The sequence below is a fragment of the Quercus suber genome, unplaced genomic scaffold (genome assembly GCF_002906115.3).
Source record: "Quercus suber isolate HL8 unplaced genomic scaffold, Cork oak 2.0 scaffold_732, whole genome shotgun sequence".
Classification (NCBI taxonomy): Eukaryota; Viridiplantae; Streptophyta; class Magnoliopsida; order Fagales; family Fagaceae; genus Quercus; species Quercus suber.
The window spans coordinates 85523-108524 of record NW_027070172.1 but is presented as its reverse complement, the minus strand read 5'-3'; the positions used below and the strand labels follow the sequence as shown (position 1 = coordinate 108524).

Genomic DNA, 23002 nt, shown 5'->3' with positions numbered 1-23002 from the left:
ATATGGAAAGTGCCTTTTTGTTATTTCTTCTCCCCATTCCCTGGCCAGTTACGAAGACATCTCTTATGGCAAACATACATGCATTTGATTTGTCTCGGAAATAAACTGCAAGTTTTAAGCAAGAAATATGACAATATTGGAGTAAAATAAATACTATGAATTTCTTATTTCACATTGTAGCTTAAGGGCTGTCCGAAATCTAATTCTAATGTGAATATTACTGATCAAGAAATGTATATATATTTCAAAGACAAATGAAGGAATGACAATTAAGGAAAATATCACATGAGAAGTGCTTCATTTGGTAGCCGATATGGGTTTCAGTGGGAGAGGGAAAGAAGGCAAAGATCATTAAAAACTAACAAATCCAATCTATCAGTTTCTTTTAGTAGCAACATTCTTAGAGACATTATAATTCCTAAACCTTCCCTATAATAAAAGGAAATACCATCATATATATTGAGCTTAAGTATCCTTGCAATATATAGATTTCTTCACGAACCATATATTAATGAAGCAAAATGGTAATAAATTAATAATTAATGACGACAACATACGGATCAGGAGGGTGACGAATGAAATTACATGCATCGTTGAATTCATTTGTCATTCTCAAAAAACAAAATGGCAAAAATGATCCTAGCTAGTATTTGAAACGTACAAAATTTCCGAAGGAAAAGGAAAAGGAAAAACACGCTTACACATGATTTGAACAAGACTACAAATTTCTTGGTTCCCTGTAGACTAGGTAATCTAAGATGAAACCAAGGCCTCTTGTTACAGACATGTGCATGGCTTTCCAATCCAGAAAATAAATTCCTTGACTTGTTTCGCATAAGGAATCACATCAGCCACTCAAATANATAAATCCAACCAAATTAGAAATCTATCGAGATGTTATTAGGTGTGGTAGGATGTATTGAATTTTAATAAATTATAAGTAAAATGTTAATGTGGCAATCACTTATTGGATGGTGTAAAACATAGGTTTTACACCCCATCCTTATAGAATTTAATCTCATATATATATATATAAAGAGATTGATCGGTGTGGTTCTTTGTGGAATTGAAAAACTAAGACCACTTTTCGAATAGGCTGCCTTTGGTTCTCCAAAATTGCTGTCGAAAATCGTACCAGACACCTACAGCAACTTCCTACGGTGGTCAGATCCGTTGGTCACTTGCAGTTGATGAACAACCCTACTTCTAATAACTTGCGTTGACTGCACAAGTCTTACGGTAATTGTATTTAGAAATTATATGTGCAAGGGAGTGACTTGATATCCAATGGTAGATAGATAACAATCAGAGATAGAGGAAAAAAAAAAAAAGAGTAAGAGAATTTCCAAACAATATTAATTGACATTTGTTCTTATGGAGCAAATTGGATATTTTTGAAAAGTTTTGATAATACCCGACATTAGCCCAAAACTCAAATTTAGTTTTTCTAATTTGCCCTAATTTTTTTTAATTCATTGATTTTAAAATTTTAAATCCAAAGTACAATCTTTTTGAACTTGCAAAAAAGAAAGGAAAAAGAAAAGAAAAACTAATGCCTTTTGAATGTCCAATTATACCCTATTATTTCTAATGCAAAATAAACAAAACAATTATCATTCCATTTATTTATTTATCTATATTTAGTGGGCTCTAATTACTCTTTCGTGTGTGTGTTTGTTGAGTGATATTAATATAACTGCGAACATGATAATATTCTTTAAGAGTAAAGGTCATTACACACACTGTATACACAAGAATGTTATTAACTGAAATTGTGACTTTAAGTCACAATTTCAATCTAAATCGTTCTAAACATCAAGCCACAATTTTATTTTAAAATATTTTAAACACCAACAAACTTGTATGTATTGTGTGTGATAGTGTGTGGGACAGTTATTTCCCATTTTCTAAAGGTGATGCAGATTGTAGAGAACAAAACTGTACCATGAACTCATGATTACCAGATGACAGCCTAGGAAATGGACCATGCTTGTATAGAAGGAAATCATGACTGCTTGATATATCACCATTAAAAGGATATATGGAGGGATAATATATATAGGATATATTCGATCTGGTATTTGAACAAGTACTAGGAGTTAGATATATCACCATTAAAAGGGATGGGGGTGGTTAAGATTAAACCAGCAGGGTATATGGAAATTGAAGTTGGAATAGGGTAATGGGAGATGCCACGTGGCCACTAGTTGTGTTGTGTGGCCCTAAGGTGACCAAACATGCATTCAGCAGAAAACAGCATAGACAGATAGCTCCTTATCGTCAAGAACCACCAAAGGTGTCCTTTTGGGGCCACTTTGTCCAATTCTCTCATCTCTTCACACGGTCACACCTATCAACTATGAACCACTCATCCATCAACAACGACCCCCCTAAACCCTAAATTGCATTTCTACCCTCTACTCTATATCAAGGCCAGCTGAATGGGTGAGAGATGCGGTCGCCTAAGGCCCCAAGTAAAAAAAAAGGTTAAACACCATTAATATTAAAAGTATTCTAATTGACTCCAAAGACCTACCCTAACTAGTTGATGCCATTTGTACTTGAATCCAAAACTATGAAATTCGAAACAAAAAATACATATAGGACCAAACGAAACAGCCAAACACGTGTACGGCAAGGATGCCTGGACTCATTGAATGTGACTGATGCAAGATGCATCATATCTCACATCTCTTTTTTTGTTGTTATTGATGTTGTCGACACAATCATGGTATATTATTACCATATTACATGCAAACTTTTTGAAAACTTTTGAGAGGTATGAGGGTGTTCTTGTAACTTTGCACACCTCCTAATTTATTGCTCTTTATAAGAGAAGTGGATGCGCTACACCATGAGAGTGTTGTGGTTGGAGCCTTTCAAATTATAATCAGCCATACTTCCAAATAGAGCTCTCTTTTCTTCTTCTACTCTCTGAGTCTCTGGCCCCTTCCATTTTAGTCATACAAGGTATGGATAATGCGATTTTCTTCTTCTACTGTGTACTTTATATCTTGATAGATTTCAATGTTGCTCTCTTTGATTGAACTTTAGTATCTTAAGATCAATAGCCAACTATCTTCTAGTACTATATATATGAGTAAGTTTTCGAAAGATTATTCTGGTTTCTCTCCCTCTTTTCCCATAGTTATTATGACTTATATATATTCTAGCAGGGACATAGTTGTAGAAGAGATATTATGTTTCGATCTGTACCAACCAAGAAGTCAAGAACCCTTCCACTCTCTCTTTAACAATCTTCATTTTTTTTCCTAACCTCATCTAATGTGATTTATTAATATATATTACTCCATTTTTGGTATTGTTGCTTTTCACCTTCATGCTATTTAAGCTAGTTATTTATCAACTTACTAAAAAAGTTAATTTGGCTATAATATTAATGAAGTATAACTAAGTACAGTTATTGATATTATAAATACTTTTTTTTCTCCCCCTCATCATCAAAAGGGGAGACCACACTGAGAAAATTTGGACCGCTTTTATTATATATATATATATATATTGGTTTTGCCAATTGGTATGGCAGCATTGACTCTCTTGTACAATTATAAGAAGCACTTCCTTTTTCTTTTTCTTTCTATTTTTTGCTAAATAATGGGGAGCACTTAAATTCTTTTGGTTACTATATATAGTTATATACATATTTTATATTTCACTGAACATTTTCATTATGGGTGCATGTGGTGTACGTTTTTTTCTGATATATAGTGTGGCGAACATGGAGAAGAGCCATTCATCATCAAGTTTGGTTAGGACAAAATCGGATCAACTTCTGGAGACGGTGGCGGCAGCATTTAAGTCATCATCGAGCGACGGGGCCGGGGCAGCCGTGGAGAGCGGCGGGACACTGTCGAGAAAGTCTAGTAGGCGGATGATGGCGGCATCACCGGGGCGTACTAGTGGTAGCAGCAAAAACGCACACATTAGGAAGTCAAGGAGTGCCCAAATGAAGCTGGATTTGGATGATGTCAGCAGCGGCGCCGCCCTAAGCCGAGCCTCTAGTGCCAGCTTAGGCTTGTCATTCTCCTTCACCGGCTTCGCCATGCCTCCTGAGGACATAGCTGACTCAAAGCCGTTTAGCGACGATGATATACGTAAGTTTTATGCGCATTAATTTCTTAATTACTACACTATATAGTTATAGTCCAAATATATGTGGTGGTCTTTGTGGAGGTCACTCAACATTTATCTTATTAATTATTATAAGATTCTTAAGATAAGGGTAAATTTTTTTTTTCCACTAGCTAGGTAGAGCGGCCTTTTGTGCTTGCAAGGACACTTGGATTCCACAAATCATTTATTGGGGCATACTATTAATACCATTACCTTTGTGCTTGAATGCCTGTATTTATTTTTGCATAGTACATATATAATCTAAAGTACTTCTTGTGCAATAAATAACTTCAAAAGAAAATTTTCCACTTGCTTATTTATGTGATTAAGATGGTTGGTAAAGATTTTAATGGGGTCGATCATGCCTTTGCTAAATGTGGTTTTGTTGCTCATTATTCCTTAGTTTGTAATAATTCTTCCCTTCCCATTGTACTTTGGATGCATGGAAAATAGACTGTTTCTATTTCTTCTATTTTAATTAAACTTTGGTTTTAGGAAGATAAAAACCTTGTTTCAATTACAACTATATATTATTCAAAGAAAAGGATAAAAAGAGTAGGAAATGAAGATGTGTATTTTATATGTCTAATTTAGAATACTCTTTTAAAGTTGGATAATAAAAAATTTTAATTTTAATTTTATTATTTAAAACATTAAAAAGTATCAATTAAACTACAAGATTTTAGAAAAATAATATACTGTTTAAAAGCTAGAATAACAATAATAACTTTTATTCACTAATTCCTTTAGTAATTTTAAAAATTAAAAAATATATATATGTATAGAAAAATTATTAAAATAATAATTAATTTATGTATCGAATATATCCACCCTCTTTAAATTTCATATATTATGAAAGTAATAATACATATATATCTAAATTCTATTGCTTTATATCTATTGTATGATGAGATACCTTGGTGGGAGACAAATTGGTTATTGCATGAGAGAGACTGGGGCAACTTAGTCAGTCTTTGAAAACCAAATTTGGGAAAGGGATAGAGAGGTAAAGGTCGATAATCACCAGTGTTGAGCAAATGATTGATGTTGGATGAGAAAAAGTGGGGGCAAAGGTAGTTCGGTTTTGCCCAACTTTTGTTTCGCTCCACTCAATGAACAGAAACTACCAGTTTATTACTTTTTAAAAGGTGAACAGTGCCCTTTTGTAACTACTTGGGAAAATGTGATTCCCGTGAGAACTAGCCCCACCTCTCTTAAAAAAGCAATAGCTTGGAGCTTTGGGTGACACCTAAGTCTCCAATTTTAACCAGCGTTATTATAGGATTACCATTAATTTTGCACTTATTTTTTTTATAATTATTTTGCGTGATAGAAGGTGATTAATTGATTGTTATTTTATTGATTAATTGATTTATTATTTCTTTAGTAATTTTAAAAATTAAAAAATATATATATATATATAGAAAAATTATTAAAATAATAATTAATTTATTTATCGAATATATCCACCCTCTTTAAATCTCATATATTATGAAAGTAATAATACATATATATCTAAATTCTAATGCTTTATATCTATTGTATGATGAGGTACCTTGGTGGGAGACAAATTGGTTATTGCATGAGAGAGACTGGGGCAACTTAGTCAGTCTTTGAAAACCAAATTTGGGAAAGGGATAGAGAGGTAAAGGTCGATAATCACCAGTGTTGAGCAAATGATTGATGTTGGATGAGAAAAAGTGGGGGCAAAGGTAGTTCGGTTTTGCCCAACTTTTGTTTCGCTCCACTCAATGAACAGAAACTACCGGTTTATTACTTTTTAAAAGGTGAACAGTGCCCTTTTGTAACTACTTGGGAAAATGTGATTCCCGTGAGAACTAGCCCCACCTCTCTTAAAAAAGCAATAGCTTGGAGCTTTGGGTGATACCTAAGTCTCCAATTTTAACCAGCGTTATTATAGGATTACCATTAATTTTGCACTTATTTTTTTATAATTATTTTGCGTGATAGAAGGTGATTAATTGATTGTTATTTTATTGATTAATTGATTTATTATTCAGAATTAATTGATTAATTGATTGTTATTTTATGATCATTTTATAAGTACAAAATTTGTATAGGGTGAGAGAGACAGGGGTTAGAATTCAAGTCTTTAAGAAAAAATTTCACACACATATATATTTAAATTAGTTTAGAATATAATTTCTATCTTGTATAAAAATAAAAATAAAAATTATTTGTTATTTTTACATAAATTTGTTTTTTTATTTATTAGTATATCATTCTTTGATAATCATATTAAATAATTGTGAAAATGAATGTGAAATTAACTGTTAATTAAATTTTTTTAATTTAACAATATGTGTTCATCATCTTACCCTTTGGGCTGTGAGAAACATCACATCTGTTTTAAAGTCTTAAGTGGGTCCAAATATAAGTGAACCATTATTGGCTTTATTCCTTATAGAAATTGAAAAACATTACTGGGCCCAGGACTTAGAAATAGAATTGGACAAGTCAGGATCTTGGATCACCAAGACATTTGAATTTGGATGAGTTTAGATTAGCTACTAAACTGTGACTTTGAACAGGATATTAGATCATAGCTAAAGTCACGGAAATATGAGAGAGTATGTGGATGATACATGAATACATGATGTAAGACTGAGTTTTTAGGAAAATAAAAAATTACAATATGTTATAAAAATAATTTTAAATAAAAAAAATTCTTAAATTTTTGGTATTAGAGTTTACCAAAATAAAAAGAACTTTCCACTTTTTTTCCTCATAAAAAGTTATTCACGAAGAATTATAAAATGATCAAGGTTATTAGATTCTTTGATGATTTATGTGAATTTATTTAAATTTTCTTTCTTGTCATTTCTTCTAATTAAATTTTAATAAATAACTACTAACTTTTGTTCTCACCTCCTTTCTTGTAGATATATATACATATATATATATATATATATATTTTATAACATTATCATGTGGATTCATTTCTATTTATTTCAAACTCCTCATAATTTTAAAAAATCATTTATTTTGTTTTAAGTTATTTATTTATTTATTTTGGCATGTCACTTCCATATGTGACTTTCACTATCTATAGTGCCTTTGTTAGTATCTTGGTTTGCACTCCACGTTTTGATATGACATGCTTATCACTTTTTTCAAACAAAAAGATTCCTTATTTATCTTTCTAAAAGGGCACCTTAATCTAATACAACACGGTTAAAAACACAATAAATTTCATAATTTGCTAAGATTAAATTTGATTAATATAACATTACTTTTATATGTAATTATTTTTTATATCACTTTTATCGTACACCAATCATAACATGCTAAAATGAATTATGATTAATACAATATTACTTTTATATGTAATTATCTTTGATATCACTTTTATCGTACACCAATCACAACTTATCATTTCAACTGTTACAAAATTTTGAGAAATTTTTCATGTTCAAAGACTTATTAGGTCTCTTATATTGTTTTCATCTAATATATTTTAAATAACCTTATCCCATCTTCATATGCTTTTATTTTCAAATATAATAGTTATATATATAGTTAGAATTTCCATTTTGAGTATATATTCTAAATGATTTGAAGAATTACAAACAAAGTTGGCCTCAACAAAGAGGAGATATACTTAATTTTCTATTAAAAATAAATGAAAATGAAGAATTGTAAAAAATTATAAAAAAAAAAAAAAATCTTCAGAAATTTACCATTTTCGAAATGGAGGCACTTCCATCTTCGAAAAGGTAGCCCTTAGGTGCCAATGGCTCTTCGGTTTATTCACATTTCCACCCTTGCAGTGGGTATACCTCTAGGTCTTCACTTAGGGGAAAATAAGCAGCTAAAATACTATTTACACTCTCTAAGTTTAACTTCGCATCTAAATTGATGACTACAAAAACTTACAATTTACACTCTTTTAAGTAACTTTTTATCGCATGACTATTCACAATGATTGCTTAGCATGAACTGTAATTAAGCACTACAGTTTTTGGACAGTAACCTTTTGATTCTGTTCATATATTTACAACTAACTAGCTATATGTGGTTGCAGCTGAGGATCTTGAAGCTGGCACACGTAGGCCGAAGTTTCAAACAGAACCAACATTGCCACTTTATCTCAAGGTACGTAACAGTGCTAGCCGTGCACGCAGCTTCTCTTTTATCCATCTTTTCTCTGCTACTGCACGTACCGGTGTTGAATCATGGGTTTGTTGACATGCATGGATTGATGTTATACTATGTATTTGGACAGGCAAGGATGGAGATTGATTTAGCAACAACGCCACCCATAGAAACATGACTAGCAATAGCATGGTCAGGTTCAGTCTTGTACAGAGTTTCATCCTATATGATATTTTATGTACAAGACTTTCCCTTCTTTCCAACAATAAAAAAAGTACTGAGTGTATGCCTTTAATTACATAGACCTGTTAATGGGTCTTTTAGTTTCAGCCGAACTGTTGCACAAATTAATCCTAATATACAACTAGTTCAAACTCATGCATTGAGGCTTAAAGTGTGAATCTAGGCCTAACTTGAGTCAGCCTCAAACTTCAAATAAGAGAAACATCAAATCAAAGCACAGCTTTGCTAAGGAAAGAAGGGTATGGATAATTGGATAAGTTTTGGTGAACACTAGTGTCTAGCTAGATTACAATTATATTTTAAGTATTGCAGAAGATTTGTAATCAATTTGTGTAGTGAGTGAATCCTTCTTTTTGTAAATCGCAGTTCACAGATGTGTCATACAAGGTAATTCTCAAAGGAATGAGGACAAGTGAGGAGAAAGATATTTTAAATGGGATTACTGGTTCAGTGAATCCTGGGGAGGTTTTGGCATTGATGGGACCTTCAGGAAGTGGAAAGACAACACTTCTAAATCTACTTGGTGGCAGATTGATTCAGCCCACTGTTCGTGGTTCAATTACTTACAATGATCATCCTTATTCCAAGTTCCTAAAAAGCAGGTCAGTTTCTCAACTTAATTCATAGTCAAGTCGACTTTCTACTTGCTGTATGTGCAGCTTCTTTCCGTGAGTTTATATAGATTTTGTCAAAAGAACTTGGTAGAAGAATTCCTGACCTACATTTTTTACAATAGAGTAATACTACGTACACAGCCATTTTCATAACATGCTTCACAATTTATTGAGCTTACAAGTTATTATTGATTTTTAAAAAATTATGCATGCAATGTGCATGCATACACATACTTTGAATATATTTTGCAGAGCACCATGGGCCAAAACTGATCCATGATCAGCTTAGTGCAGTTGCTAGAATTTCTTTTATTACTACTGTAAGATGACTCATGGAAGAGTTTTGGCCTCTAGGGGTAGAGAAAAAGAAAGATTCTATTAATGACCCCCGTTTCATGAGACATAATTTCTAATGGCGGTGCCCTTGGGGTCAAAACAATCATAGGAAATGAAAGAGCAAAAACTGTGTACTTTCTGGATAACAAATCTTAAGCAGACTTATTGTGTTCCTAAAGATTTGTAGGTGTTATCTAAAGGGGCACTAGAATAGATGCAAGAATAGTGCAGAACAGAATAACAACGTGAAACATATTGCAGGATAGGATTTGTGACTCAAGACGATGTCCTATTTCCTCACCTTACAGTGAAGGAAACATTGACTTATGCAGCCCTCCTACGACTCCCAAAGACACTGACAAAAGAGCAAAAGGAAAAACGAGCAATAGATGTCATTCATGAGCTAGGCTTGGAGAGGTAAGCTTACTTTATACCCACTATAATGGAATCCTGGAACTTTTCTCAAAAGCATTATATGTATTAACGCATTCTCTCTCGGTAAAAAAATAAAGACTTTAAACTAAATAAGTTGATCTTGTTCTAGAAAGCTAATGTAGTAAAGAGAAATGATATGTTAACAGGTGCCAAGACACTATGATTGGTGGCTCCTTTGTTCGTGGAGTGTCAGGCGGAGAGAGGAAAAGAGTTTCTATTGGCAATGAGATTATAATCAACCCGTCCCTTTTGTTTCTTGATGAACCAACCTCTGGCTTAGATTCTACTACTGCTATGAGAACTGTGCAGTTGTTACAAGACATTGCAGAGGTAGCTTATACTGACACCCTTAAAACAACTTGATCAACATGAACATAATTTCAATCTTTAACTAAAAATTTACTGAGCAATATGGTCCCCAAAATCATAAAGGTGTGTTGTATTTAACAACCCGTTTCAAATTTTTGGCAGGCTGGAAAAACAGTGGTAACAACAATTCATCAGCCATCAAGTAGACTCTTCCACAAATTTGACAAGTTGATCCTTCTAGGGAAAGGAAGCTTGCTCTACTTCGGAAAAGCATCAGAAGCAACGGTGTATTTCTCATCTATAGGATGTTCCCCTCTAATTGCCATGAATCCGGCAGAGTTCTTGCTAGACCTTGCAAATGGAAATCTAAATGATGTCTCAGTACCATCAGAGTTGGAGGACAAAGTGCAAATGGGAAATTCAGATACTGAAACAAGGAACGGGAAACCGTCTCCTGCTATAGTGCATGAGGTAAAATAAGTGTTTATTGGTTTGAAAAAAAGTACCATCAAGAAGAGACTCAAAGGAAGAAAATTCTCTTCCTTTTGAAATGTTCTTTTAAATCATCAGCAGACATCACATTTAGAGGACAGGCATGTTATACCAAGTAGCAAATTACTTCTGTTAGCCAAAAAGAGTCCCATGTTTCATTCTAGATCTAACCAACTGTGAACTGTCCATCCTCCCTATGCTTAGGTGACATTGTGTTGTATATCTTGACCATATTGCCCAAACCCCTTCATTGTCACTCCTTGACATCCACAAAACACGAGTGGTCCATAGACCAAGTGACCCAAATCACCTGAAACGAAAGGGGGGAAAATCCTAGTAAACCCTTAAGGCAGCAGCTTTGAGAATGCTGCCTTCAACTGGCACACTGTCTTTATAAGATCTACCCTCAGCATACCTAAGTCTTCAGACCATATATTTGCTCATATAAAATTTAAGCAGAAAAAATCTGTTGTGTTCCTCATCTAATGATCAAATTCCACATAAGTGGAGTGTTATGTTCTAAAAGCAAGCGCCACCTAGAATTTTATGTGGCACGTCACAAGCTATTTCTCTACCTAATGAATCTTCTGTGTAAAAACAGTATCTTGTGGAAGCCTATGAGACAAAAGTTGCTGACAAGGAAAAGAAGAAACTTATGGATCCTATACCCCTCGATGAAGAAGTGAAATCGAAGGTGTCTTCTCCAAAGAGACAATGGGGTGCAAGCTGGTGGGAACAGTATTCCATACTGTTCTGCAGAGGAATCAAAGAACGGCGGCATGATTATTTTAGCTGGTTAAGAATTACCCAAGTTCTCTCAACGGCATTTATCTTGGGATTACTATGGTGGCAGTGTGATAGTAAGAGCCCCAAAGGCCTGCAAGATCAGGTAAGCCATTATCTTGTCAAAGCATATTTGTTGAGTGACCTGTATAGTACTCAAAAATCACTACTTGCTAAAAAAAAAGACCACCTACTAGAGAGTCACTTCAACAAACAGATAGAATACTATAATTACATCATCCAGACATATACATCATCACAATAAATTGGCCAATCCAATTTTATTACACTAATCCCACCCTACATTTCATGTTATTATCTGTAGCTTTGCCAATACCTATGACTCAAATGGCACTTCCTCCTCTCAAATAGTGTGGGTAAGGGGGAGATCATCATATTAAAACCATAGGGTGCATGTATAACTTACTAATAAAAAGAACTACTTCATAGATTCTGTTAAGATATCAGTCAATGTTCAACACTTTTTCTCAGCAAGTCAATGAAGAACCATTTTGCCTTGCCCTATCACATCAGGCATTAGTTCTGGCACTCCATCATAGACCATTGGTTAACTAAGCTGTTTTCCTTTGTTTTAAAGATTTCTTCATTTCTGGCTTGCTATGTGACCATATATCGTCCCATGAAGAATGGTTGAAAAAGATGGCAGTTAAACATATCAGAGGATAATAGCAAGGGCGACGGAAGGAATGTAAAATAACATTGCTTTCTATTTCTAAATTTTTCTAAAGAAACTATTGTGCAAGCTAAAGTCCAGCACAATTCTTTCTTCTTCTTCTTCTTCTTCTTCTTCTTCTTTTTTTTTTTTTTTTTAAAATACAAGATAGAATTTTTACTCTAACTTAATCTAAGTGTATATATGTGTGAAGCTTCCTCTTGGAAACTTGAACTCCGACTCTTGCCCTCCACACCTCACAAGCATTTATACTTGTGAAGTGACCACCGCACTAAGGGTGCGCGGTCATGGGAACAATGAGGTTCTAAAGTAATCAGATTAACTTTCATAGTTTTGCAGTATGCCTATCGTCACACAAGCATTAACTTTATAGTCTATTCTTGTGCTTATATGGAAATATAAAATCAAACATAGAACTTAACCTACCTTTCATTGCAGGCAGGACTGCTTTTCTTCATTGCAGTCTTCTGGGGATTCTTTCCTGTCTTCACATCAATCTTCACATTCCCTCAAGAAAGAGCCATGCTAAGTAAAGAACGAGCAGCCGACATGTATAGACTAAGTGCATATTTTGTGGCTAGGACTACAAGTGACCTTCCACTTGACCTTATACTACCAGTACTTTTCCTTCTTGTTGTCTATTTCATGGCGGGATTGAGACTAAGTGCTGGTCCCTTCTTCCTAACCATGCTTACAGTCTTCCTCTGCATTGTGGCGGCTCAGGTATGTCTCCTACTGATACTGATTAAGATAACACCATAATAAAAAATACCACATATAGTCAAATATAACTAGCTGCAAAACAGGGACTTGGACTAGCTATTGGGGCTACATTAATGGACTTAAAGAGGGCAACCACTCTGGCTTCAGTAACTGTGATGACCTTCATGCTGGCTGGTGGGTTCTTTGTGCAGGTAAGCATGCAAAATTTTTCCCCCTTTTTTCAAGTGGTCTGAAGGTAAACATGCAAACATGGAAGCCAAATATGCATTCAATTCCAATGGTCAAATAAAGAAATTGCTTCATTGGGTCATAAGCTAGAACAACTATATTATCCTACAATTGAAGTTTATGAAGACAATAATTTGAAGTATAGTGTTGTATCTGAACAAAAGGAAGAACTCTCGCCATAAAAATTACAGTTCAAGATACTTAACAAATATTTACTTTCAAGAGCTACTATATAAATCTAAGTTGATATAATAATACATTGCCTAAAATTTTGCAGCGAGTTCCAATATTCATCTCTTGGATTCGCTATATGTCTTTCAACTACCACACATACAAGCTTCTTCTCAAGGTGCAGTATGAAGACATCACACCCACCATAAATGGGATGAGAATAGACAATGGCTTAACAGAAGTCAGTGCCTTGGTGGCTATGGTTTTTGGTTACCGTCTTTTGGCATATCTCTCTTTGCGGAGGATGAAGCCCCAATCTGGAGCTTAATAAGCTGCAATTTGCAAAGGAGGTTAGATCTGGCCAGCTGCTCCAAGAGCAATCTTGTAAAGACCTGAGTGTTGAGGTTAAAAGAAATGCTTGCTTGGTTTTTGGATGCACAGTCATCTCATTACCTGGTGATAGCATCAAAGAGAGTGCTACATGTTTTCATAGGCATATAAGTTAATTTTACTGTATGGAGAATCCTCAGAGATGTTTCCAGAAAATATCAAACTCTAGTTATAGGTGGTTCTAGTACTAAAAAGCAGTGGAATTCTGTAATCATAATTGATTACAACTATTATGTAAACAGCAGATTTTTGTTAATTGCAATCGAACACAACTAATATTTATCTACTGGATTTAGGAATGATTTTACAACCCACTAGATTACACAAGGGACAAAATGCATCAGTAGATTACTAGAGTAATTATTTACACCTATAACCCAAAAAAAAAAAAAGAAAAAAAGAAAAAAAAAAAAAAAGGATGAAGAAGAACCAGCAATCAACTGCAAGTTAATCAGCGGAAGACATACATCAAGAACCACAGACAACTCTACAATTTTTGTTTGCATATTTTCAGCTTAGCAAATGAGAATTACAGGGGAAATCCCATTAGCCAACATTGATTAAATACCCATTGCACAAAATACCTCAATTGGCTTTGGTGATTAGTGACACCTCCAAAGGAAAAAAAAGAAAAAAAGAAAAAGGGATAGCAATTATGTTTATGAGTCAACCTACTGTAGATCTTTGACACTAAGCAAGCCGGCTATGCCATTTTAGCCAAAATGATCGTGCTGAATCTTATATTTTTTCAGATGTATATCATGCCAATGTCCTTAACCAACCAAGAAGTCGAAGGAGGGCAGCATCTAATACTGGGGACTTCTTCTCAAGCCCTGTCAAAGAACAGAATTAGATAATAATAATAATAATAATAATAATAATAATAAAATAGTAAAAAATATTTTAAAAAAAAATCTATGCAAATGAGAAGATATACTTTTTAAATAAGATTTTATTTTATTTATTTACTTTTTAAATAAATGAATTGGACAAATTTTCAACACATTCCCAATCTTTATTGAAGCTTTTATTATTATTATTATTATTATTATTATTATTTATAATATAATAATGGGAGCTCATATTTGGTTAAGTTGAAAATCTGGAGGGATTCTTTAGAATCTAAAGGCAATGGGTTTAGAGTCTCAAGTAGAGTACATGATAACATGAAGTGTAAGTTTCGTAATAGAAGAAATAAAAATGAAGGAGTTGTAAAACTTGATGGTCAAGATACCAAAGGGTGAGCGCTTTTAATATCTTGGATCAATAATTCACAAGGACGGTGAGCTTGAAGAGGATGTGAATCATAAGATAAGAGTATGATAACTAAAGTGGAGAAGCACATCAAACTATTGTGTGATTTTAGAATACCTATTAAGTTAAAGAGAAATTTCTAAAAGACCGCAATAAGACCATCCATGCCATATGGTACTGAATGGTGGGCTATTAAGAAACGTGTTCATAAAATGAGCATAGTTTAAAAGAGAATGACAAGATAGCTAAGTGAAAAAACAACAAAAAATTGGATACGAAATGAAAAAGTTCAATTAAAGATAGGGGTGCCCATTAGTGAAAAGACAACAGAGAGGCACATGAGATGGTTTGATCATGTGCAAGGAGAAAGATTAATGCCCCAGTGCGGAAGAGCGATTCAATTTAAATTGAGGGAACGAAAAAAAGGTAGAGGAAGACCTAAAATAACACAAGTAGAAATACTAAAAAAGAACATGATAAGGAATTGAAAAAGAGTATGATTTTGGATAGGATAGAGTGGCGGAAAATAACACACGTGAACAACCCCAATTAGTCTGCTAATGACCCATAGCCAACCCGATAGTTTTGGGAATAATGCTTTGTTGTTGTTGTTGTTATGGTAAGCTTATATTAGGTCAAACTTATAAGCTTAAGTATAAGTAGCTAAGCTGTGAAAGAGGATCAACCAAATAATTTTCAGCCAACAACAACCGATATGCATTGAATGAGGTCTAAAGATTACCAATATCAGCAGCTACTCGGTGGGCACACATTACTCCTGAAAAGGCCACAGCTATGACACCTTGTCCCGGAAAGCAGCTATCGCCAACACAGTAAAGACCATCTATAGCCTGTAGTTTCCATTATTGCATGACCAAGTGAATTCAGTATGCTTATAAAACTAGCTACTGATTGACCCCCATAGCTTATAGTTAAACTTACAGTTGTATTGAATGGCATTCCTAGTAATCCCTTAGGAGTTCCGCGTGGCATTGGTCCATAGGTACCCTCATCACGAGCCAGGTATCGTCTGTGTGTCTTTGGTGTTCCCACCTACCATCATCAGAGACATTTACATCTTTTTATGAAGAGTTGAGTTGCAGAAATCCTAGGCAACCAAAAATGCATTAAATTAGTGGGTGGGAGATAGGAAGGGATCAGTTTCAATTTGTTCCCATTACAGCAAAGAGTATGTAGCCTGACCAAAAGCTGATGTGAGGAGGAAGGGTGGAAGGAAATAAATAACCTTATATATGCTTCTCTCACTATCTCTGTGATGCAGACAACATTTGTGATGTAATAGATGTGCTTGCAACTAAAGTTTGATGTTTACGTTTATGTACGTATAGCATTGTGCAAAGAATAATATTGCACGTTGTCAAAATAATATTTACAACATTTTTCAGTAGTATAACAGTAAGGCCTATACCTCCAAAAAAACAATTGATGATCTCAGCCCCGGAAATAGTTTTTTCTCCAATCTTCTAATGATTTCATCTGCAACAAGCACCTTCTTTGCCTCATAGTCTTTTGGAGGAAGACCCTAAAAAGTAGACCAGTTCTTTTGTTATTTGAAACATCATACATATTTTTCTACCCCAACTAAAATGTGGGAGGGGCTGAGGAAAGAGCATGGGGATGGGAATCAAAGATCCACCTAACATATAACCTTTCAATGTAATTTTGACAGTATATTCTTACCTCCCAGTCCTCTATGGAAGAAGTGGTAAAGATGTGAAGAATATGACGTCCTTCTGGAGCCAATGATGAATCAAGGACAGTCGGAATGCTCAAAAATATACTTCCATATGGCTCTTCTAACCTTGTCCAATCATTCTTTGTTTTTTTTTTTTAAAGGGAAGCCAATAAGGCAAGCATATTAATTTAATAATACCCATTTATAGGCCCTCAAGATTGCCAAGAATATGAAGCAACCGAAATAACCCAAATACCTCAAGTACAAAATGATGGCAATCAGTATCTGGTGGCAGCACTTCAGCTTTAACCCCCATGTGAATGGAAAGAAAAGATGGTGCCTTAACATAAACTTTCTGAAAATTTTCTTCTTCTTTTGGAAGGTGTTCTCCTTTTAAGAGATTTCCTAAAAATCAACATTTAATGTAATTAAATTATCAGTAATGGAACTAAACAAACTAGTGCATAAGATCGCAAGAAAGGACCATCATCCAAATAAAATTTTCAAATTCCTTGCCACAACTAACCGAAAGTATCCCATCTAGTAGCATTTGATATTATGGTTTTGGCAAAATACTCCCTTCCATCTGACAACCTAACTCCCACCTACAAAATGGAGAATAAAATAACATAAGCAGCTAAAACATTTCTTTGACATAGAATGAAATATGGATATTATGGCATCGTCATTGGAGAATAATGTCAAACTCACAGCTTTGTCCTGATCAATTATAATGTTAGTCACATTTGCCTTGTAAAGTATTTCACTGCCCTGATCAACCAGGCCTTTTGCTAAGGACTTTGAAATTCCACCGACACCACCAACAGGGTAGTTAATCCCACCAAAATGTCTGTCACATAGAACCTGGGACAAACAATATATGAGGAAACAAGTTAAAGTGAACACAAAAGAGCCAGAAAGCTAAGTGACAGCTTACCATGCTTGCATTGATCATTGGTGTCTGCAAAGCATTGACTGTGCTCACTATGAAACACTGCAGAAACAAAATAGGTAAAAAAAAAAAAAAAAAATTGTTTAACAAGCCCAATGCGATGGGTGATGTGTCTATTGCATTAATAAATTGATTAATCCTTCTAATTGGATCATGCAAGTAATTTCAACTCACCTCTGCATCTATGAAAGACAATAACTGGGGATCCTTAATGAATTTTCGAGCTATATCTCCAGCATTTTGAGGCAAATAATAGGCTGCAGAGGACAACATTATTTAAGTCCATAACCAAGAGATCTCAAAATTTTAAATGTCCACTTAAACAGCATATAGAAACTTAGAAAGCATTCCTAGTCAATAGTGTATTTTATTTGGAAACCAGTCAATAGTCAAAATTGAACCAATATTGGGCATATGGCAACCACAAAGATGGTCTGCCCACAGGATGTTACAAGCAAGGATCATACATAAATGGTAGAGAACAAAGAGCAATGAAACCATCAAGATTTCTCAAGTTCAGAACCAACCAAGAAAATCAACACGATCATTTGCTAACAGGTCCTCTATTTGGCATTTGGCATCTTGACATTTCAAAGGAGTTAACAGTAGATCAATTGCATGATGATAGTAAAGCAATCACTACTTCCCCGCTACAGTCACACAGGAGTCTTAATACAAAAGTACATGAATTAGAAATTGATCAAAACTACTGCCCTAAAGATATCCCAACCGGAGCTAGTAAAATGATCAAAAGCCAGAATTATTTCTACAATTATGACACTAATTTGCAATTCACAGCTAAGCTATATAATAAAATCCACAAAACCATTATTACCAAGTGTCAAGCATTCGAGAGGCTTCTGAAAAAACTGTCCAAAAAGGTAGATTGGCTCCTCAAGTGACTTCAATTCCAATGAGTTCAAGGCATTGAAAATCTACCCAATATGTGCACAAGTGCCTTAATGTAAGTAATAAATTGTAAGTAGAGGCAAAAACAGCTGGTGGAAGTTGTAGTCACACATCCAAAAATAAATAAACAAATAAATAAATAAAGCAGACCTTCCAGCATTCACCATAGAACTTAAGGATCCCCTCCTTCTCATGGGGAAACTTATTGGTGAGTTCTGCAACAAATTCACCATATTCTCTGTGCACCTGGACAGACAAGCTATTGGGTAAATGGAAATGGACAGTAGTTGGATCAGGTATCACCTCCATCTCACATCCAACTGCTGCCAATGCTTGGGTTATCAAATTTAGATTCCCCTGCCCAGATTTGACGTAAACATCAAGATTCAGGGTGCCATACAGACCATCAACTCAAAAATGTTAGATCATAATTAGTAAAAATATAAATAAACTACAATAAAAAGGCAAAACATCATCTTTAAGTATAAGACAAACAATGATTTCTGTAGTTAAGAAGATCAAGTATATTTTAATATGTAAATTAATTGATAAACAACACGACCATGCAACACATGTACACAATAAAGAGGATTAGAATTTGATGCTCAAATTCATTTGGAAATTGGATTCATAAAATAAACCAGTTTATGTGATATACATAAGACTTGGATATTTTATTTTATTTTTTAATTTTGTTCATTATGTTGACAATATGCAATTAACCAATTTGCCAATAAAAATATCCAACCAAAAGAAATTTTATTATTAAATCACATTTGAAAAAAAATCATACATAAGTTATATCATTCATAAAAGCATTTAATACTCATGATTTGTTGACAGTAACAGAAAAGATCTCTCGAAAATAGTGCTTTTATTAATATTGGCCATCAGTGTACTCAAATTTATAAAGACTTAAACTTTGCTTAGGTTTATTGTTACTTGGGGATTCTGTGGGGTTTCGAACTCCTAAAATCTTAGAGTCTTCACCCACACCCCCCCCCCCCCCAAAAAAAAAAAAAGAAAGAAAAGAATAAGAGACATAGGAACAGTTTAGGTGCAAAAAGTCATATACTGAAGCACGTGAGAAAATGAGGTCCATCACTAACAAGTCATTTAAAACTAAACTGCTAATGCCATTTCTAATTCATTTATAAGTTTTTGCTATATTTTGCCCAACTATAGGGCATAGAGCAATATAGAACAACTCTTGACAGTTGCAAGCTGTGACAATCTCATGAATAAAACTTTCTGCAGCAATAATATGTACTCCGTGGTTGTAAAAATTTGCCTAATTCTCCATTAATTGACTCCAGTTTAGGCACTTTCAGAAAATTTGTTCATACAACAACAACAGCCAAGCCTCAGTCTTAAGAAGTCCCAAGAACTTGTTCATGGATTTGAAAAGTTTTAAACTTCCATGAAGTTCGAACTATTAAACAAGAAAACCACAGCAACTCTTCATAAAGTTGAGGAAAAGCCATTTCAAAGACCAAACACTGAGTTCAATGGTACCATGTATGACTTATTGAATGTTAAGCATTCCGGCCTGAGTTCTCCTTGATTGTTCTATGTAATGCTTTCTAATTTCCTCAAGAGAAAAATAATACATATCTTCCCATATGGATTATTTTCCCGTCAAAATACAAGGCATTGTCCAATATAAAACTATTTTTCCCACTTTTCCAAAAATCATTCTAAATTCTACAACCTAGGAATCACGGACACGGGTACGGGTACGGGTACCACACAGCCATAAGAGCAATTTCTAAAAACATTTAACATGACAAGGAGGTTATGACACCGGTAGGACCCGGATACAACACTGGTACGGAATCTCAAATGAAGTTTCCTTGCTTCCTAGTCTACAACATTATAATTCTTCAACTCACAAGACATGATATGAACAAACTCAATTCAACCATCCCAATCTCATATAGCTCCGATTACTATTAACCAACAAGTAAAGCGCAATGTAGGAAATACTAAAACAAGGAATTCCAGCTAAAAAAAACACTGACCTTGTCACTGAAACCAAACATTACAGAAGACCCAACATCAAAAGTATAGCCATCTCTCTCGTAATAGCCAGAGCTCCCACCAGGGATCACATACTTCTCCAAAACCAAAACCTTAGCTCCCTTCACTGCCAACTGTGTTGCCGCAACCAACCCTCCAATCCCAGAACCAATAACAATCGCATCATACGAAGCCTCTCTACCTATTCCTTCTCTCTCTACCGCTTTTTCTACACTCAATACTGACTTTGACCTCACTATGAATTTCCCATTTCTCATATTCCCCTCTGAAAACCCAATTTCTCTACTACCAAGCTTGTAACTTTTGGAGTTCGAAATTCTCAGAGGATCACCAGATAGAAACTTGCTCTCTAAATTTCTGGGTCTGGAAGTGCCCAACTGCGTGATACTGTGAAAACACAATTCCATGCTATTTGGCTGGTAATCATTGACAACTAATGTTTTAGCATGTCTAAGAGATAAAAGCTTGTGTTTTTGACTTCTGGGTCGGATTCTATTTGACTTTTTAGCATAACACTCATAAAAAAACTGAGAATTCAAGTCACAGAGCTTGTGACCGCTTAAACCTACGCAGTTTTGAGTAAAGAAAAACTGAAATTTGTGATTTTGATTTGTGGGTCTTATAGTACCCAATCGTGTGGTATTTTGGTGAATGAAAAACTGGGAGTTGTGCCCAAATAAAGGCATGGAAAGTGTGTGGTAGACGAACATTTTGGTGAGTGTGAGTTTGGATGAGAGAAGTGGAGGTTTGGCCTTGTTGTTATAGTTGGGTTAGTATAAGGAATTGAGCAGTGACTGGGTGGGTGGTGATTCCACTCCATGATGCCTCAATGGGATGAGACAAGGGGCTTTCATTAGTCAAGACTCAAAATGCAAAAAAAAAAATGTTATTCAAATATTGTGGATACGTTTCTTTTTGGGTTTATTTTAGGTGGCCGTTGGTTTTTGGTGGGTTTGTGAGACACAACAATAGGTTTTTTTTTTTTTTTTTTGTAAGTTAGAGTTACAAATTTTTGATAAATTGACAATGTGACAATGTCCACATCAGCTATTAAAAAACCTAGATTGACATGTCCGATTTTATGAAAAACACTATTACAATAATTTAAAAAAAAATGTTGTGCTTGATTTCAAAATAACTCATAACTCAAAACTCAATTTTCATAATTTATTTATATCATCTCTTAAACATCTAACCCATCATTTTCTCTATCTCTACTTTTCTCTTAACTCCATCAAACTTGTATTTGGTTCTTGTTCTCAAGAGTAGTTCTCACCTCTAAAACTCAAATTTTCGAAAAAAGTGGTGGAGCTCACATATTGTCCTCATTCAAAACATTCTTGATAAAAGAACCCACACACTGAGAGCTTCAGATGGAGGCTGTTGGGTTTTAGCTGAATGCTGCTGGGTTTTGGCTAGAGAGCTTTAAATGGGCAAGTGGCCTTCTTCAGATGCAAAGGAAGAAATATTCAAAGAATCAGAGGATTGGCTTGAAAGGATGCAAAGGAAGAAAGGAGGAAGGTGAAAAAGAAATGAAATGAAATTTGGTGGGTGTGGTTTGGGTCTGTAGAGTAAAGACTTAGAGTAATAAGAAGGAAGAAAGGGTGTGAGAGCTTGTGGGAGAGTGTGTTATGGTTTGTCTTGATGAAGATAAGTCATGATTGCAAGTCCTACACAATTGCATAGATTTACACGAATGCCCCAATATATCAGTTTTCATAACTTGAAAACTCCTGAAACTTGTTCTCAATTTTGGATAACTCTAAATCATTCTTTTGAGTTTTGAGTTATGTAAATTCAAAAAAAAAAAAAAAAAAAAAAAAAAAAACAACCAAACAAATTTTCTTGAGGTAGGGCCTACGAATTCTGAGAATTAGGTGATGAATATAGAGTTTTGGCAAAACCAAACACCCTAAAACACCCAAGTTGAGGAAAAAAACCAACTTATAACTTTCCATCTTCTCTCTACCTTCACCATTGCTGGAGCAAGTTTGAATTTCTTCAATTAGAAGAAAATTTTAGCTCTTTAGGGAAAAAAAAAAAGAAAAAAAGAAAAAAAGGAATCAAATATGAAAACTTACACTTCACAAACGGGGTACCTACTCTCTCTCTCTCTCTCTCTCTCTCAACAACATATCCAACTAAATCCATGCTAACTTCATCTCATTTTCGGCACACAGGTTCATTGGTATTATGTTCTCCTGGAACTCCATTAATTCTTGGATTGAATCCATGGATCTCCTTTTAGGTGTTTGTTTTTTTCTGATTAATGTCTTGGATCTTAATGAGTCTTGGTTTGTGAAATGATGGTGATTGATGTTGTATCTCTATCCAAGCTTTCTTCTTTTAGAATTTTGTTGAGGTAATCTTAGGACATTGAAGAGACATAGCAAGAGAGAAAGAGGGAGTGAAAAGGGTTTAGTTGAGGAAAAAAGCAAGGTTAAGATGAAAATTTGAGACATATTTAATGAAAGTTCAAAAGT

At 34.4% G+C, this 23002-nt stretch overlaps 2 protein-coding genes across 4 annotated transcripts; one reads left to right on the top strand and one right to left on the bottom strand.

Moving 5' to 3' along the window:
• Nucleotides 1–2849: 2849 nt before the first annotated feature.
• Nucleotides 2850–13954, top strand: LOC111991111 (ABC transporter G family member 22). 2 transcript variants are annotated; one of them, XM_024022895.2, is made up of 11 exons: nt 2850–2970; nt 3730–4115; nt 8180–8250; nt 8860–9095; nt 9705–9860; nt 10025–10208; nt 10350–10658; nt 11281–11568; nt 12595–12879; nt 12963–13070; nt 13385–13954. In XM_024022895.2, the coding sequence occupies exons 2-11, from the start codon at nt 3740–3742 to the stop codon at nt 13604–13606; spliced, it is 2235 nt and encodes a 744-aa protein (XP_023878663.2). In that variant the 5' UTR covers nt 2850–2970; nt 3730–3739; the 3' UTR covers nt 13607–13954. The 2 variants fall into 2 exon arrangements, with proteins under 2 accessions (XP_023878663.2, XP_023878664.1); XM_024022896.2 differs by lacking the exons at nt 2850–2970; nt 3730–4115 and adding an exon at nt 8381–8442 and having other exon boundaries at nt 8192–8250.
• A 133-nt stretch (nt 13955–14087) lies between these two features.
• On the bottom strand, nt 14088–21377 carry LOC111991102 (prolycopene isomerase, chloroplastic). Of its 2 annotated transcripts, XM_024022881.2 has the most exons (13): nt 20501–21374; nt 18630–18836; nt 18406–18505; nt 17745–17827; nt 17556–17612; nt 17330–17482; nt 17145–17223; nt 16875–17023; nt 16624–16758; nt 16352–16465; nt 15865–15975; nt 15665–15773; nt 14088–14501 (listed from the first exon to the last, which is right to left on the bottom strand). In XM_024022881.2, exons 1-13 carry the CDS (start codon nt 21227–21229, stop codon nt 14428–14430), a joined length of 2100 nt encoding a protein of 699 aa, XP_023878649.1. In that variant the 5' UTR covers nt 21230–21374; the 3' UTR covers nt 14088–14427. The 2 variants fall into 2 exon arrangements, with proteins under 2 accessions (XP_023878649.1, XP_065622766.1); XM_065766694.1 differs by lacking the exons at nt 14088–14501; nt 15665–15773 and having other exon boundaries at nt 15918–16030; nt 20501–21377.
• Nucleotides 21378–23002: the final 1625 nt, after the last annotated feature.

Coding starts and splice junctions, on each gene's coding strand:
- LOC111991111 (XM_024022895.2), top strand. CDS start 3,740: ATGGAGAAGAGCCATTCATCATCAAGTTTGGTTAGGACAAAATCGGAT. Junction 9,861..10,024: donor CATGAGCTAGGCTTGGAGAG/GTAAGCTTACTT, acceptor ATATGTTAACAG/GTGCCAAGACACTATGATTG. Junction 11,569..12,594: donor CCAAAGGCCTGCAAGATCAG/GTAAGCCATTAT, acceptor CTTTCATTGCAG/GCAGGACTGCTTTTCTTCAT.
- LOC111991102 (XM_024022881.2), bottom strand. CDS start 21,229: ATGTTCGTCTACCACACACTTTCCATGCCTTTATTTGGGCACAACTCC. Junction 17,483..17,555: donor CAATGATCAATGCAAGCATG/GTAAGCTGTCAC, acceptor TGTTTGTCCCAG/GTTCTATGTGACAGACATTT. Junction 15,976..16,351: donor CATCAATTGTTTTTTTGGAG/GTATAGGCCTTA, acceptor TGATGATGGTAG/GTGGGAACACCAAAGACACA.